Here is an 18,364-nt window from a genome sequence, read left to right as displayed (position 1 = left end):
CTCCGCCCCGCCCCCGCCCTACCGCCTGCGCGCGGCCGGAGCCGACCGTTGGTGACGCACGGCCCGTGGCGGGGCACCGAGCGCCCCTGGGACCGCCGCGCCGCTCTCCGGGGAGGAGGGGCGAGGCCCAGCGCGGCGGGCTGGGGCTGGCGGAGGCGGGAAAGCCTGGTGAGGCGAGGCATGGCACGGCACGGCACCGCACCGCACCGGCCGGAGACCCGCGCCGGCCCCAACGGCTGCGGCGGAGAGGGCCGGGAGCGCGGGGGGCGGGTGGCCGGCCGGGCTGCGGCGGGAGGGGAGGGCTTGGAGCCGCCGGGGGAGGGGGCCTGGCGCGGCTGCGTGCCGGGGAGTTGAGCGGCTGCGCTGAACCCCCGCAGGTCTGTCGGCGGGCGGAGAGGAGAGGAGGATGTGACTCCGCGGGAAGATGAAACCGAGCGCTGCGGAGGTCGCCGACAACGGAACGGCTCCCCGTAAGCGGCGGGTCGCTGGGGGTGGCCCGGAGGGGCGCTGCCGCGCCCCGGCTCGGAGCTCGGGGTAGGCGCGTTCAGGCCTTTCCCACCGTCAGCGGGGTCGCTTTCAGCCGCGGTCTGGTGCCGGTGCCGCCTTCTTGGCTCTCGTTGTGAGCCCCCGCCGCCAGTCTGGTGCTGGGTTTGGGCCCTTGTCTCTGTCAGGCTAGCGGGTAAGCACGCCTTGGGCTGGCTTTGTAGGGGTGGGCAGCTGAAATAACCTTTGCATGGTTTGAGGAGTTAAACGTAAAAATGTGTAACTGAAAAGGTAGCTAGCTAACTTGTTCTGTTTTACAAGATGCTTGTAGTGCAAAGATGCTAGTAGGTATGTTGAAATTCACTAGGCCACTGCCTTGCAAACTGCTCCACCCAGGCAGATTTTTGCTGGTATCAGGAGCATGCATGGAAGGCCTCAGCACATTTTAATACCTCCCAGGGTATTAAAATGCAGTCGTTTTACGAGAGAGACTCTTTACTGTTATTGCAGTCCTGCTAACTCACTCCAAACTTTTGATTATCCCCAAGAAGTTTAGTATGTATTTTCCAATATTAATTCCAGCATTTAGTGTGTTAGTTTTTGAGCTGCCCTGGCCATCACATGTGTGTGCTGGGTATAACACCATATTTGATCCCTGGTCATTACAGAATTTCACTTGCACACCTGCATGTCATCCATGTTTTCTGTTTAGATTCTGAATCAGTTACACTATCCTAAGCCTCCCCATTTTCCAGTTTCTCTGATTAGTTTGGTCTCCTAGATTCTACAAAGCTGACTGCTGTTCCTGCTTCACTTATGTGTGTTCATAACCATTACTTACAGAATCTTGCAGCATGAGTGGTGATTCTGCTCCCTCTCCCATCTAAGACCGTTCAGGGAGGGAGAGAATACATAACAGAGGGACTGTTTTGCATGTTGGCTTTTTGTCTGCAGAAGAGGCCTGCTTGCTTCCTGCAGTAGCCCTCGTTGTCTGTTTTGGTCTTCTCCAGAAGAGAAGCAACTAGGAGTAGGATGTCAGTCGCTGACGAAGAAAAGACAATGTAAAGCTAATGGTGTGCAATCTTGCATGATTGTGTCTCTCATTGGTTGTAAATGGATTCCTGTGGAAGTAAGAACAGAGAAGGTATAATTACTTTCACCTAATAATATTATGATAGTTTCCGGCTGTGTTTAGCTACAGGGACTTCATGAGTTGTGTGTCATTTCTATGCATTTAGGACCTCTCAAAGTATTCCTCTTCCTTCTACTTGTGCAGCCTCCCCTAGAAATCGCATCTTAGTGTCAACAATATTCTTTGGCAGCAACCTACACAGTGTTGCCCTGTTGCATAGAGAATCAACTCCTGTTTTTCATTTTGTACCTGACTCCTTGTTTTGTTTGGTGCCTCATAGCTCTTCCACTGGAATACACTGGTTAGCCATTCTGTCTGTGTTCTTGATTTTGTATATCTGTATTCATTTTCCCCTAAATAATTTACTTAACAGACTGACAAAGCCTTAGTCTACAAGGTCATTCTTCATGCCTTTGATCATTCTTGTTACTCTTTTGCAGGCTGTATTTAGGATGTGGCTGAGTCCTGCATTTATGAAGTGGCATAATAAAATTATCCATTTTATTTTCTGTTTCTTAGCAATTCTTAGCAATTTCTAATTTTTTTCTTGATTGCCACTCAGTATTGAGCTGATGTGTTCGTAGAACTCTTACCACACTCCAGGATTTCCCTTGAGAAATGAGGCTTATTTCTCACCCAGACAATTTTTTAATTTGCTTATATAAATGTCTAGTCTAACAGTTAGGCCTGCGTGGATAGCTCTGTGTTGGGCATTAGGAAAGTTCATCAGCACAGTTTAATTGCTGTGTGTGTTTTCTTAGTTTTAGAGTAAAATTCACTGAGACAGAAAGAGTGGTTGTAACTAGAATGGTTGTGAATTTTGAGTTTAGTTTTCCTGCATGTCACGTGGGTGCTCAAAATCAGATAAATAGTAGGATCTAGGTCTTGTATTTTTTGGTGTTTCAGTTACTTTTGACCTTTTTTGTTCTAATGAGTCTATATGAATCCTTTTTGTTTCAGATGAATAAGAGAGAGAGACAGATTCTGTTGTAAAATGGTGTTCTTGTGATTCTCAGTGACTCTGCAAGTAGTGTATGTACTGTGGTACAGAGAGCGCAAATACTTGCCAAACTGGGTGAGAAAATTGATGGCATTGTGTAGCAACTGAAATAAAAAGTCCATTTTAGGATATGATTTTAAGAAGAAACTTTTAAGGGCTATATGTGGTATTATTATTAATGTCTTGATTTTGACATGTTTAACATATAGCTATTTTTTTAAAGTCCTATATTGCATGGAAGCTTGCCTTGTCCATTTCCATAATTTAGGAATTTTGCTTTTTGAAAAGCAAAAACCAACATAGTTCAAAAAACACAGTCCTCTTTAAATTCCCTTTTCTTTTTGCAGCAGATGGAATGCAAGCAAAAACAGAGATAAGATCTTTTCTGAAGAATGTGAAAAAAGATACAGGAAAACCAGAGAAACTTAAATATAAGCCACTCACTGGGAAGGTGTTTTACCTCGATATTCCATCAAATGTGATCTCTGAAAAAATAGGAAAGGACCTCAAAGAGTTAGGAGGGGTAAGTTAATGAGCAGAGACCTTTATGAAACTAGGAGAAAATCTGCACATGTGGAATGCCTTTTCCATGTTCTTTGTGACTGCATTTTAATGTTATTTGTATTTTTTATGTGATGGGATTTTATTTTTTTTGTTTGTCTTAATGTTTACTATGAACAATTAGCTTATCAGCAAATTATTTTGTGGTTTTTGCTAGAAACTGCTTTGCTAATTGTAACAATAGTATTTATTATAAAGGTTTGTTTTCAGTTGATCATTCATTTGCTTGAAATTGTATCCAAAATTAGTAGGTTTCATTGTTTGAGGTGATTTTTTTCTGCTGCTTCTGACTATATTGACACATTTACATGTTACAACTAAAGTTGTTCAACTGAACCTGAAATAGATTAGAGGAAGTGTTTTGCATATGCTTACTAAAAGTCAGTAACTTCAGTAAGTACTTTCTGCACAGAGTATTAATGAGTATTTTTAAATACTCATATTTAAATCATAAATTTTATAAGCATTTTAATAATTATTTTTTTCCCCTAATTCTCTCTTCTGTATGGAAGAAACACTTTGATACAAGCAAGTACAGCATATCATAGTAACACACAAGCAATGCAATTGCTTAGTCCACTTTAAAGTTGAATATTTTAGTGTAGAGGAATCTTGGCAGTTGAAGTATCAAACATCCTTTAACCACAGAAGCAAAGGGATCTGCTCAAATTGCTAGCTGTTCTTAGTTTTGGCAATACTACTTTGACCTCACAGGAGCGCTGAGCAGTTTTAAGAAACTGACACTTGTAAATCAAGATGCTGTCTGAAATTATAGTAAAGGCAAGGAATAGCAATAACATGGTTTCAAGATAAATGCATCTCTTTACATTTAGCATTAAATGAGTGCATGCTATCTTTTGTCTTTAAAACAGAATTTTAGGAATTCATATGTGAAAGGTAAGGTTGCAAATCAAAGACTGAAAAGGAAGTTTTTCTGTTTTATTCTGAGGAGTATATGCCTAAATCTGAGGTGCCCAGCACCCTCAAGATCAACTACCACATGTGTTTTGTTGTTACTTGTGTGGAGTGCACTCAAAAGTGCCTCCCTCTGTATGTCCCATTTTTGTAAAAGGTACATAGAGCAGAATTGGAAGGCACAGTTTCAAGCTTGCTGCTTGTGCAATTTGTGCTTTCCATACTGATTAGTGGAGAAGAGGAAAATACTTTAAGCTACATAAACTGGCAAGAAATAAAAAGGCAAATAGAGCTGATAATCACACAACAGTTGGTAATGAAAGACTGGAGAAGAGAATGGAGCGTAGGATAACTATAGATTTTGTCTTGCTGAGTATGAAAATACTATGAATCTACTCAAGTCTTCTACATTTTTGAGAAGTGCTATGAATGCTGTAGGTGTGAAACATGGTAACTATCCTGAAATTTTAATTTTTCTGCTGGTTCTAAACTCAATGAATTTATAGCTTCTTGCAAACTGTAAATTACATTTGCATACACACGCCTTTAAGTTTATCTGAACACTTCTGTGTAATTTCTGTTACATAAAATTATATAAACCGTGATTTTCCCTGAATTATTCTGTTATTTTTCAGTGTAGTGTTTGAATTCTTCTATTTGAAAGTATTACAACTAGATAGTTCAAAGAATGATAATAATCGAAACAAAGCAAAGTTCTTTTGATAGAGATTACAAAATTAAGAAATTGAAACTAGAATTTGTGACTGGTAAGATGTTACTACAACTCAATTGTAATTGTCGTCCAGATCTTTAGAAAATACCTTCTGGTTAATTCAGTGTTTTTGAACTTAATGTTTCTGGAAGTTTTCTCACTCTTCTTTAAAGTATGCAATGTAAAATTGAGTTACTGATTTATTGTCCTGAAATAATTACTTGCTTTATATCTTTATATTTAGAGAGTGGAGAGTTTTCTTAGTAAAGATATCAGCTATCTGGTGTCTAATAAAAAGGAGGCAAAATTTGCACCAACTCTTGGTCAGATTTCTCCTGTTCCTAGCCCAGAATCTGCATGTAATGGAGGAAATAGTTCACCTCATCCTAGCAACCGAAAAGATCGACATGACGGAAGTTCATTTAAGATAGTAGATACAGTAAGTTTCTTAGTAATAATACTGCAAATCAGGTACAACCCATGGGATATGGTCTTACAATTTTTCTCCTATTTTGTTTCCTAAAGATGGCAACAGTTCCTTGGGTGAATAAGATTGGGGGTTTTTTTAATTTTTTTTTTAACAGGTCAAACATACTTCTGGTGTAGTTCAGGCTAACTTGTTAAACTTAACTAACTCAAACTAATTAAGCAAAATTTCAAAAACTAATTAAAAAAAGGAGCCTTTTCTGCAAATAAGCAGACTACACTAAAATCTGTTCTAATATAGTATCCCTGACTTACAATTAAACATTGACATTGTTATGTTTGACAGCTGGATCAATATGGATAGGCTTGCGATGGCATCCAATGATTCCTGCCTCTTTAGCAACACAGCCTATTAATATCTGGCTGCTGTGATGTTGTTAATGCAAATATCTACAGAAGCACTCTTTGATAGTAGTTCAAGGAAATACTTAAAATCGAACATTGTGAATATTAAGTTTTTCTGAGCTCTTTCTTAGAGGATCATATTAATTGCAACAGTTAATATCTGAATTTGTGCAGATGTATGTGAAGTTTCTTACATAGGCAAGTTTTGGATCCTTTCAAAATACAGTTGGAAACAAATAGCTGTACTATATACACGGTACTTATTTAGAAACATGACTGCGAGCCAGTCATTGGGCTGGACTTTGCATTGCATAGGTGAGATCGCCTCATTTTGCAAATAACCTGGAGAGGTAAAGGCACGCTTATTATGAATAAACAGCATACAGTACAAAAGGAGATGCACTGGTAATAGAGAAGGTGGGGATAAGACAGAGGCTATGATTATATTCATAACTGTTAGCTTAATTTGGCACAAGTCCAGCTGATGAAACCTCATTGTTTGGCATGTGCCACTGGCTGCTTCTTCCCACCATCTTTGTTGTTCCAGCACTAACATTGCTTCAGCCATGCAGTGACCTGCTTTGGCTGAAAACGATTACTACTTGTCTTGTGGTTTTTTTTTTCTTTCCCCACCCTCCCTTCCCCCAGATTGTATCTTGTGGGGAAGATGCGAATTAATGAAAAATAGCAGTACAGTGAACAGAAGGAGACTGTCATAGCTAAAATACATATCTGTTAGCAACAATGTAAATTGTCTTACCTTTTGTTGTTTTGAAATGAGTTCTAATTTGCTACAAATGTGTTTCTGTTTTAATATAGGTACGTATGAGCAGAGGAAAATCCTTAGTAGAAAAAGCAATCAAAGAGCAGGTAAGCCAATTAGTGAATTTGTGCTTGAGAAATTTTGGTTTTGCTCTTCTAGAAAACAAGCAGTAGTAAGAGTGGTCTTAGTGGTGTAAGAGATAAGTCCCTCATGGAACGCTCATGCAGAAGTCAAGGGATTGTCCTAAGTAAAACCGTCAGGTCATGCTTTCTGGGTACTTCTTGAAGAATTGAAAGTCTGTGGAGTCTTATGACCAGTATTATAATTTATCAGGATTGCTAATATAGCTAGCATTTGAGAGGTGCTCGTGAAGTTAAAGTGAATATATAAATTCACTGTCTTCAAATCTTACCATAAAATGTGACAATAGAGAACAGTTTTGGCTTTATGAAAGGTTAAATATAATCTTTTGATGGTGAAGTGCTGTGACATGGAGATGGAAAAGTCCGTGGAGGAGAGCGATAGTCTTTTGGCAAGAAGCAAAGCATCTGCACTTTGATCTCAGCTTTCATATTACGTGTTGTAATATGTTTGTAATTATTTTACATAGTTACCATATATTGCTTAAAATTATTAATATAATTTCTTGTTTGCAGGACTTAATCCCCTCTGGTAGTATACTATCCAATGCTTTGAGTTGGGGAGTGAAGGTACTTCATATTGATGGTAAATATTTGTGCTTCATGAAGCCTAACTTGAACTTGTAACATTAATTTAATTATTCTTTTTTTGAATTCAAAATACTAAAAATGACACATTACTTCAAACATACAAAAATAAGCTCAGCTGAGCATAATTCTCCCTCTTTTTGCCAGATGTTAAGAATTACATTGAACAAAAGAAAAAGGAGCTCTGCCTAATCAAAAGAGCAGGCAGTTCTTTTAAAGATGTGGTAAGTGGCTCTTTGCCATTTGTGAAAATGCCATTTGTTTCATTAACTGAGAAAACACAGGTGTACTAAATATTATCTACTGTGAAGCTTACAGATTTTATTTTAATGCAGTCTTGCTCATGTTCAGTTATTCACAGACCAGTATGTTTTATGAACTGATTTAAAAACAGTCTTTGAAACATAGAAAGTATTAGCTATACATTTTAGCATTATTAAAAAATAAATTCCATAGTAGCATTGATTAAATAATGTGTAGTCCTTCGCTCTTGCAAAGGATATCTCAGAATCAGAAGTACTGAACTGTCTGAAATTTCCATTCTGCCTGCCTCAAAAATAATACATAATTAAAAAAAAATGTAGGTTGGTTTTAGTGTGATGTAGATTGTGGTTAAGTTGCCTTGTATACTTTTCCCTATGACACAGTAATTAGAAACCCTTTCCTTTTGATGGGCCATTTTGAAGAATCACAGTTACATTTCCTGAAGAAGCTGTGTCTAGGGAGTCTGTGTCAGTTGCTTGCATCTTTTCCTTCCTAGTCTTTTAAAGAACTAGCATAAAGCATCTTTGAGCTATTCTGCCAATAATGTGCAGTTGGCATGTGAAAATTCTGATTTCTCTGTGATTCTTCTGATTTTAGTGTATAATATAGTGAGACACTGAAACTGTTTTAGCTGCTTGTGCGCTCCATTTGCAGTTGCTCTGTAATTTAAATTAAACACATGAAGTTGTACAATTATCTAGTCTAGGCAGGGGTCTGTGATAAGTAAATGGAAACATACCATGTAGTGTATGTTATGTTGTTTTGGAATGCAATATTGGCTAATTATTGAGGCCACATGAAATCCTCTGCTAAATCATCAGGTGTTCATGGATAGCAGGGTGGGGTTTTCTTGCAAGTAGTATAAAATATAAGTTTGTACCTTTACCAGAATCAGTTGCAGCTGACAGCTGATGATTGAATGTAGACTTTACTCTTTTCTGAAGACAAAAATACTCCTTTTAATTTTAATTTTCATTGCTAAAAAAAAAACAACAAACACCAACCTGTGTAAATCCATTCAAATGAGAAAAATTATTTTAATTGGAGAATGTTGCTATCTGCAGTTCTTCGTGGCATTTTACAGCTTGTAGTTAATAAGCATTTATACAGTGTTGTAAAAATGTTATCCGTGTTTAAGAATCAACTTTCAACCATGGCAAGGTATTTTGGGGGAGGAGAGAGAGTCAGTGAATGGGTTTACCTGTGTGGGTTTGTTGTTTGGTTTTGGTTTTAGGAAAAATAAATTGAAACGTCTCAAGGAGAACACTTTTTTGCAGTGTAGAAATAAATATTTCTTTGGGAAATATGTCACCATATTTCTGAAGTACTAATGAGCTTAGTTTCCTGCAAAATTTATCGTGACTGTGTATGAAGTCATGATTAATACAGGGAGACCTTCACAACTTAAAATTACCTACAGCTAAATCTTTATTAAAGTGCAGTATAATATTCACAGGGATTTTATACCTTCTGTCTTATTTTCAATAGGGAAAACAAGTTGCTGCTCCAAAGTCAAGAAGTAAGTATTTCAGTATTTGTAGAGTTTTTTGTTTTGCCTTACGTTCTGAATGCTTAAAAATGTACTACATTTCTCATCTGGTCAAGTGTGCTGTGTATTCTAATTTGTATGTCTAAGAAAAGCATGTAGAAAAACTTCATGGAAATCAAGAGTTTGTCAAAACATACATAATGAGATCTAAAATAATGTCTGCTTATTTATTTAGCCACTGGAGTAACTTGCTGAATGAAGAAAAGTATTTCTCTCGTAATTTCCTTTTCTCCCCCTTTCGCAGGTAGACTGAAAAATCCATTTGTCAAGGTGGAAGATAGAAGTCGGTAAGTGTTCTCTTCATGCATTCAATAAAGTGGCTCTCAAACTGAGTAATGCAGAAACATTTAGTGTGCCTTGAGGAAGTGGCCTTCAGATTTCCATTTCCTTCGACTTCCTGACTTTAGATGCCAGGCATACTGTCCTGTTATAATAAGATACAAAATTTTCATCTCTACATGTTCTGGTTAGGTACCTGCGTTTAGCCACTGAATGAGATTGAGCAGGTAGTAGTATAGTAGGGAATATTTGCAGTAGGTAATGGAAGTGGAAAGTTAATATGTAGCTCCAGTTTGTAGACCATGAGAATGGGTTCTTTGCATTACTTTCTGCCGAGGGTCATATGGATGAAAAGAAAATCTGGAAGCTTTGAACCTTGACATCTTTTCTTAGATGCAAATACTATAGCCCGAAAGGCTTTGTATACTAAATTCCAGTCCTATAGTCCCAACTCAATAACATTCATCTCCTGCAGAGGCTGTTTAGATGTAAGGAAAGGGAAGTTGTTACAGTTAAAATCATCCCTTGAAATTAGGTTTAATTTCCTGTTCAATCCTTTTTTTTTTAAAAGGGAAAAAAGCTATTAATTTGATTTCAATATCCACAGTAGCATGAAATCTGATATTTTCAGCCTTTAAAATTTTCACATCTTTCTGGTCCTGTAATTGATCAGATCTGGTGTGTAAGGAAATCCCGGTTTGCCAGAAGTTGAGAGAACAATGAGTTATAAAAAATGGAGTTCTGCACAGCATGTTTTGTACCTTTATATTCTTAACTAACTACTGCTTTGTGATGGTCTTTATAAGCTCCATATTCTTTGACCTCACTTCTTTGGTACTTTCCTGAATTAAAAAAAGAGATCTAAACCTGGTCTTACACTGAGTTGGTGTAATAGGTATGAGGGACATGAGGGTAGTGGAGAGAATTGGACAAACACAGTTGTAAGTACAAGAAATTCAGATGTAAATATGTGTGAATTTGACTTCTGAATGTAGCTGTGTACCAAACACCTGAAACACTTTTAAATGTTTATGTAACGTAAACAATATTTTTTAACGTTTAAATGTTTATGCAATATAAGTAACAGTTCAGAAGCAGAGCAAGATGCTTAGCTGTCCCTGTTATGCAGACTTGCTCTTTTTTCTTCTGCCTGGGTAGCTTATAATAGTAATGTGGGGGAAAAAAATCAGACTGAACTCTGGCATCAGCATTTCAGTCAAATGATTCAGTGTGTGAACTTTTGGCATGCCCTATTTTAAAGATTTTTAATATATTCGGAGCAATGGTACAGTTGCTAGTTCTGGTGTCTTTCTAAGTACAGTGCTTTACAGGAAACTATCTTTCTGGAAACGAAAAGGTCAGTTTTGTATTTTGAATGGTGACTTGATTAAAATTTGTCAAACAGGAAGAAAAAGGTAAAATGAAAAAAAAAATTAATTAATTGGATGTTAAGAACTGCTATAGCTACTTCTCAGGAACACAGATGCACCATCATCCAAATTATTCTTAGTTTTATTGGTTACCCAACTCTCAACAATAAAAAGGCATGAAAGCCATACCCCAGGGAATGTGTAAGACAGCTATGGAAATTCAAGGCAAATCTATTTTGAGAAAGTATCAAGTTTATAGGAAGGAAGGAATGACTTATTCTAGGATATTTATCATTCTGTGTATGTTATATGTAAAAGAGAAACACTTTTTCAAGATTTTTGACCCAATTGTAATTTGTGCTATAAATTCCTTTTTCCATTTGTGATGGTTCTAATGCACTTGTTTTGTCTAATACAGCCACTACCGACCATTTTATCTGCAGTTACCCAGTTTTCCAGTTCTGAACTACGGTGTTCCAAAACCATATAGCCCATTTGAGGTGGATAAGAAGCATCCTCCTGGTCAAAAGCAAACTCAGTCTAAGCAAAGGTTTGTTGAAAACTTGTTGTTGAGGTGTGGATAGAGGACAGGGCGGTTCTCTAAAATAATTGTAAAGTAATTGTTTTCTGAAGTAATTGCTCTGCTTCTAATTTTGTGTGATATTTAATACTAATAGCCATGTCTTAGCTGATGTATTTGCTGCACTGTAACTGTTGGTGTCTGTCTATCTTTCTGTACCCTCTTTATTCTGTCTTTAGTCCTTTTTTTGGACGTACGGATGCATACATCCAAAAATGTGGCCTTCTCCTATCACTGTGGGTCAGCATAGGATTTTTTTTTTCCTTTCTGCCACTGGTTTCTTCTTTGTCCTCATCTTGGATGCCATCTGGTAAGTATTTTACAGGAAGTGGATTTCTTAAGACTTCCTTTGCTATTTGTCAGTATAATGCTAAAGTAGGCAGTTAAAAATTTTTAGAACAGCGATATTCAGTCATAGTGCAAAATCACTGTTGATAAAGAGTGCACATTGTTGATAAAGCCTAATTTACAGAAACTAGACTCTGCAAATACTGCTTCAACTCTTCAGACATGAAAAGTGGATGCCAGCTGTCCAGTAGGATTGCAGCTGGTCTTGCAGCAAGTGTTTATATGATACATTTTGACATTTAGGCTCTATTTGAGCACTCCAGATGCAGTTAGGACTTCTGGTAAATCAATTTTATGACTACTTAGGAGTCTTAATTATCTGTTTTTTTGGTGAATCAAACTATTGTTTTGAATTTCTTCTACCTAGCATATCTGCAGTATTAATGATTGTTTCATTGACTTCTAAAATTGATTCACTTGAGAGACTGAAGATACTTAGATGAAAGGTAGCTTTGCTATCTGTGGAACTTTGCGTCTAGTAACTTTTGCTGCTTTTCTGTCCTCGGGGTCTAAGACTTACTTAGGTTTGATACTTGTATTCTTTATAAAATAGCTTCTTTGCTGTTCATGTTCTGTCCAGTCTTCACTGTTTATTATATTGCTGGAGGTTTTCAGCTGATGTTGCCATGATTAAATTTTTTTTTTATTAATTGCAGTGAATGTAGCAATATGAAAAAGCAAAGCAACTAGAATGCAGCAGTGACCCTTGCAATAATAAGGCAATTTCTGATGGTGTCTCTTCAGAGGGGGTTAGAAAGGTCCATTCTTTTTAAAGCATTAAAAAAAAAAAAGGGCAATATTCTTTTCATTTATATGGATTAAGGAATATGATATATTAAAAATTTCAGCAGTTATGTTTGAATGAATATTCCTATTTAATCTTTCAGGTTGGCACATGCCAAAGAGATACTTAGGTGGGAGATTATTTCGTACTTGGCAGGTAAATGTGAGAAATGTCAGTTTCAGGAGAGAGAAAGGGGAGTGCTCGCTTGTCTACGTGCTTCTGCATCAGGCAAGACCTGCAGATATTATTCAATCTTCAGATGATAAATGCTGTTGCTTATATCCTGCTTTACTGGTTCTCTGTGATTTTTACAGTTCTGAAGTGGGAAGGTGAAAAGGCTAGTGTAATATTAAAAGTACGTAGTTAGGTGGAGCTTATCCTGTGTAACCCAACAAGTGCTGGGGCAGGTGTTACCAATTTAGACTTGTTGATTGAAAGTGATAGTTGAAAACAGTGTACACTTACTATGCTGAGCAATACATTGCTTTAGTTAGAGATTTTTCAGGACAGGTTTTTTGATGTAAAGTCCTGAGCCTAGATCTTTGCAGCTACTTGGTAGCGTCTGTCAGAATCATTTTTGGCTGGACAGGGAGATGGCACTATTCCTCTGAAGTAAAAGGGAAGTAGAGATTGATGGTTTTGCTTTACTGCTAGCATATCATCCTTAGGTGGTTTAATAGTGAATTGCAGCAAACGGTAGCTCTCCCCAGATGAGGACTCTGAAGGTCATGGAGCAGCTATTGAAAACCTCTTTGTTTTTTAATCTCCAGGAAGAACTTGAGGTTCACTTCCTCCTATTTCCACTTAGCCTGTACCTAGAAAAACAGGACAAAATGGCATTTGGTCAGCCATATTCAAACCAACAAATAATCCTGTTCTTTACTTTTACCAAAGAATGTGAGTTCATCTGGTAGACCAAGTGTTTTTGCTTTGTGTTTTCTTGGCATCAAAAACACTGACAGTCGATGAGATGTTGGAAGACTTCTTTTTTTCTTTTTTTTCTAGTTTTGATTTTATCAAACCTCCTTTTATCAGCTATGCACAGAGATTTCAGTATGTCCTTTGATTTGTCAAGTGAGATTTCTTTGTTTAGCGATTTTGCACTGTTTATTCTGAGTCAGTGATAGTAGTACATCTGCACTAACCTGGATGTTTTATGCTTACATACAGTTCCACTGGGTCTGCCTGTCTTGTTGCAGTAAATCTTTTTTTTAATTAATGCATATTTTTCTCTTTGTTTTTTCCTAAGCATTGACTAACATATTATAAAGAGTTTGGTGGGAAATAAAGAGATTTTTTTTTTTTTCCAATTAAGGGAAAAAGAGTGAACGTGCTGTGAGAGGCAAGTATAGAGCTCAGCTCCATATTTGAGATTCATTAATATGTCTTTTCTGTTAACAGAAACAAAATAAATAGTGACAAGGATTGTGGAACTCCTCCTGTTCAGCTCCCTCAGAAGGACAAAAAAAAGAGAGGATATTGTGAATGTTGTGGGAAGAAATACGAAGATCTGCAAACAGTATGTGAAATGTCAAGTATATGCTTTGATACAGTCATATCTCTTAAGTGTGGTATCAACAATGGTTTCTACTTGCTAGTTTAATGTATTTTTTATCTTAAAAGATTTCTGAATATATCTCCTAAAAAGCAGCAAGCGGGTATTTTTTTCCCATGTAGGTTTTAATTATTGATTGCTGCCTTTATGTATGGTAGCTGAAGGCACTAATAGTTCATGTCTCGGAGACATTGGTAATAAACTAATGATATTTACTTACTGCTCCATATCATACTGTTGACTTGTATATTCATGTTTGTAGTATGAAATTTGTTTCATATTTTTTCTTTAATTCCAGCATCTTGAAAGTGAACAGCACCGAAATTTTGCACAAAGCACACAATATCAAGTTGTTGATGATATAATCTCAAAGTTGGTTTATGAGTTTGTTGAATACAAAGATGATGCAAAAAACATAAAAAGGTAAGTTACCTTTTTACCTAAATTTTAAAGTCTCTGTGAGTTAAGACATTGAACATAAAGATACTTAGTTCTGAAATTCTGGATCTGGTACAGAATAAATTAGTATTTTTCAGTCTGAAATAAATCACGGAAATTTGCAGTCCAGTTTCACCTGGCAAATCAATTCTATAAAGCAGGAATTGGGGGTGGGGCAGGAACCCAAATAAAAAATTAAAAGTGCAGATGGCATCACAGGAAAATGAGACTGAAAGGAATTGCCAAAAGTTGTCCTATCCTTGAGCTTCAGAAAAGCAAGATCTACTGTACTAAAATATTGCTGACAGAAGGACAGCAATGTCTGGACATTTTGCTCTAAAAACTTTCTGATATTTTTAGTAGCCTATGATACCCTCCTCAGACAATCTGATGTCCTTACTGGTGGAAAAACTTTTCCTAGTCTAATCTGTGTCTTCCTATCTCTACTCTAAGCCTCTTAGCTTCTGTCCTGCCTGTGCTGGACAAAAAAAGCAGATTTTCCTTTCTTCTTCGTAGCTCAAAAGCTTAAATGGGAGAGAAGGAATTGTTTCATGTCTTGGACTGTAGGCACCAGTGTCTTCATTACTTGGAACGGTTACTCAATTCAAGATTGCTCTGATTTGTTTGCAAATGAGTCAGGAGATAAGGAATAACTTTCTCATTTCTTTGGAAAAAAAAAAGTATTGAAGAAATAAAGATATTCTTAGTGAAATCAAAGAAATGCAAATAGAGTCAAACAACTGATATCCTAATGAAGGCAAGCCTTTATTCCTTTTGTGATTTAAAAATACTGAGTGGTTAGGTTTGAAATACTATGTCAAGAAAAGCCTATATAATTATGCTAATTTTGTGTGTATATAGCATAGAATATTTGTAAGTATTTATAGTCATTGCGTTACATTCATTAGCATTCTTTTGTTCTTAACACCACTGTGAATTTAGATTTACTGAAATACTAGACTGCTTACTTTGTGTATTTTTGAAACAATTTTATGCGCTGTAGAAATCAATAAGAAAACATCAAATTCAAATATAAGGCACTCTGTTCCTGTAGAAATAGTGTGTTGCTACCCTAAACGTCCTTCTTTTAATGTAAAAACAAAAATTGCTTTGTCAGTTCAGTTGCTTTTCTAGAAGCAGTTGCATATGGAGTTATGTTACCCATGTTTCTTTCAAGTGTGTGTTAATAGTTTTAAACAATTTCATTGTAGGACAAAATGTAGTACAGGATATTTTCCTCCTATTACTGGAAAGATAACTAGACCAGATGAGCTGAAAGAACAACTGAAAAAGCAACACATTTCATTGAGAAGTTACTCATGGAAGGATACGGCAATGCGGACACTCAAACTGGATCGCCAGCTTGCAGATTCTGTGCCAATACCTACCCCTATTTCTGGATCTGTCTGTTCAGTTCTTTATTGTCACCTGCCACAACCTTCAGAACTAAAAAGTAAGCTCAGAAATAATGATGAAAATATTAAAACTGATTGCTCCTGTGCTGCAAACTTAAGAGAGACTGTTGTATCATCAAATTTCGTACAACTACCCCCTCAAAAAGATGACAAAGCAGGCATGGAGAACTTGTCTCGAGCTTATGAGCCATTCAGTAAAGAAATACTGGAACCAGAAGTAAGTAAAAAGGATATACAGTGTTTTCAGGAAGGCATGCGTACTTTATATTCTCATACTCAAGTTACAGATTTTCGTGAAAAAGACAAAAACCTATCACAGCCAAAACGAAAATTAAATAATGCAGTAGTTCTACCAGCGAAGTGTTTGAAAAAAACAGATGCCAATCCTACGTTTGTCAAGAAACATTGTGATTTGTGTGATAATCATCAACAGATGCAGCACAATGTAGTTCTGGAGGCTGAGGTATCTGATACTGCTATAAACAAAGAACTTAGTGAATTCGCTGCCAGCACTGCACATAGTTCACCGTCTGGAAAGCTGCGCAGAAAAGTGAAGCTTTACTTGGGAAGAAATAAAAGAAACCTGGAAACAGAATATGGAGTTATGCGTAAAGTATACGGATGGACTGTCTGTTCCTGAAGAGAAGTTTTTGTAGCTCACCAGTGCATTCCCTACTGGAATTATTTCAGAAAGTGGAATAAACTCAGAATACGGAGGTTTTTCAGGTTACACTGAGAACAAAGGTTCAACGAGCATAAAAGATACATGGAAAGGGCAGAATACAAATGTTATGTGGTCATTATTTTCCTCTTCATGCTCATCCCCGTTTGTTGGATTTTAATGCTGCTTTATTTAATATAATGATTTTCAAATAAACTTGCAAATTTAAGATTTTATTCATGGAAACTTTAATTGCTGTATTATATGTACAGATGGTTTGATTTTCAAATTTTTTAATGCAAAAACTTCTGTATATGTAAATATGAAAAATAAAACTAAGGTGGTGGGTTTTTTTTTCTTAAAAGGTACTGCTTTATTACAGCTAGTAAAAGGCTCTGACCCCAGATTTGGGGTTAAATTAATTGCTAGGCAACCAATAAGCATGATGTAGCTGCATTTGGATACAATAATTTTCTAAAATCATTGATTATGGTATATTCTAAATAACCATATTATAAATAACTGGATGTTCCATTGTAAACAAGGCAGTCCATTACTTACGCACTAATGATGTTTTGTGGAGATTTGGTTGCTTCCCTTCCTATTTCTTCTGCTGCTGCTTTATTAGAGAATGGGGTGGGGGGGGGAGGTCACTTGCTTTCCTAATACTTATTCTGCTGAAATTGTCTCGGGGAACCTATGTAATCACAAAGAAATAGGAGTAGGAAAGCCTGTATTGTATTGGCTACTCTGACTAAAACTAGTTGTATTGTACATTTCAGCCAATAGGAAAGCAGTAGATGTATACCTTAATTTTTCTTTAAAAAACCCAAACACAACAATAACAGAGCAGCAACAATGACAACAACAAAAGAGCCAATAGGTTTCTGACTGACTCAGGTAATTTGTTTGATTTTTCTTTCAGAGTAGCCCGCCTGTCTGACTAGCTTACTTAGAGACAGAGTGAAAGACACAAGTGAGAACTGGGAAGACTTTTTTTAATACTTCGAATCTTTAACAGAGCCGATCTCTTTCAGAATTTCCATATCTGTAAATTAGTGCAGGGCGTGAGTATAGAATTACAGTGGAGGTAATTGCAAAGCTTTATTAATAAATGTAAGTGCCTTAAGGTCATATAAGAGATCTAAACCAGCAGAAATTACTCATGAATTTTTGCATAAATTGTTTGCATTTTTATCTCTTGTCCATTTAATATTCTCACACCTACTCTGTCAGTGTTCTTACGGTTAAAGTGTTTTCAGTTGTTGCATACTATTGTCTGTCCTTTCTAGGATATTTTCTACAAGGGGTAGGTAAAGATTCTTGGTGTGCAGGAATGGGTGAGGAAAGTGACATAAAATTGCTTTCCTTTAAAGAGCATGTGAATTGGAAGCTTAATGATGAATGTAGCTGCTTGGGATGTTGCTGTCACCTTAAAGGTGACACTACGTAATTGCCTGTACGGTCTCATAAGAACTGCTTTTGGTCTCTCCATCTTACTGGTCGCTTCTGGCTTGATCTGTAGTTTCTTCTGATCTGGATTCACATCAAGAAAATTACATAGAAAGCCATTACAGAAATGAGCAAAATTAACATTTTAAAAAGGAGTTGATCTTGAATATGTATGTCTATATATGTTTTGCCTCTAATTTACCAATATATAGTTTTAGGAATGGGGTTTTAAAGTAGAACATTGAAGCAATTACTTTGTTCTTCATTTTGAGTGACACCTTAATGATAGAAGGATTGCTCTGATTCGATGGATGCTGTCTATTTTAGGAACAAGTCTTTGTCCATTTTTCTTCTCTTGAGAATTTTTGTTTGGTTTTTGGTTGGTTTGGTGTGGTGTTTTGTTGGGGTTTTTTGGTTTTTGGTTTTTCTTTTAGCTTTTGGTTCAGTACTAAAGTCCAAGAAAAATTTGCATTTTTCCCCTAATACACTGCAACAATCTGTTAGTAGGTATCTCTTGCGGATGTTTCCCTCCTCATATCCTCGA

At 36.9% G+C, this 18,364-nt stretch overlaps 1 protein-coding gene across 1 annotated transcript; it reads left to right on the top strand.

Moving 5' to 3' along the window:
* Positions 1–29: 29 nt before the first annotated feature.
* DBF4 (DBF4-CDC7 kinase regulatory subunit) lies at positions 30–16,604 on the top strand. The gene is given in 16 exon segments (XM_075143829.1): positions 30–168; positions 378–470; positions 2,963–3,138; positions 5,048–5,242; positions 6,454–6,504; positions 7,054–7,123; positions 7,273–7,349; positions 8,878–8,908; positions 9,183–9,225; positions 11,006–11,137; positions 13,701–13,818; positions 14,153–14,277; positions 15,504–16,283; positions 16,285–16,353; positions 16,355–16,404; positions 16,407–16,604. Coding segments are annotated over 15 exon segments (2,106 nt in total). The 5' UTR covers positions 30–168; positions 378–424; the 3' UTR covers positions 16,550–16,604.
* The last annotated feature ends 1,760 nt before the right edge of the window (positions 16,605–18,364 follow it).

Source organism: Calonectris borealis, chromosome 2, assembly GCF_964195595.1.
Source record: "Calonectris borealis chromosome 2, bCalBor7.hap1.2, whole genome shotgun sequence".
NCBI classification, from domain to species: Eukaryota; Metazoa; Chordata; class Aves; order Procellariiformes; family Procellariidae; genus Calonectris; species Calonectris borealis.
This window is presented reverse-complemented; position numbering and strand designations above follow the sequence as displayed.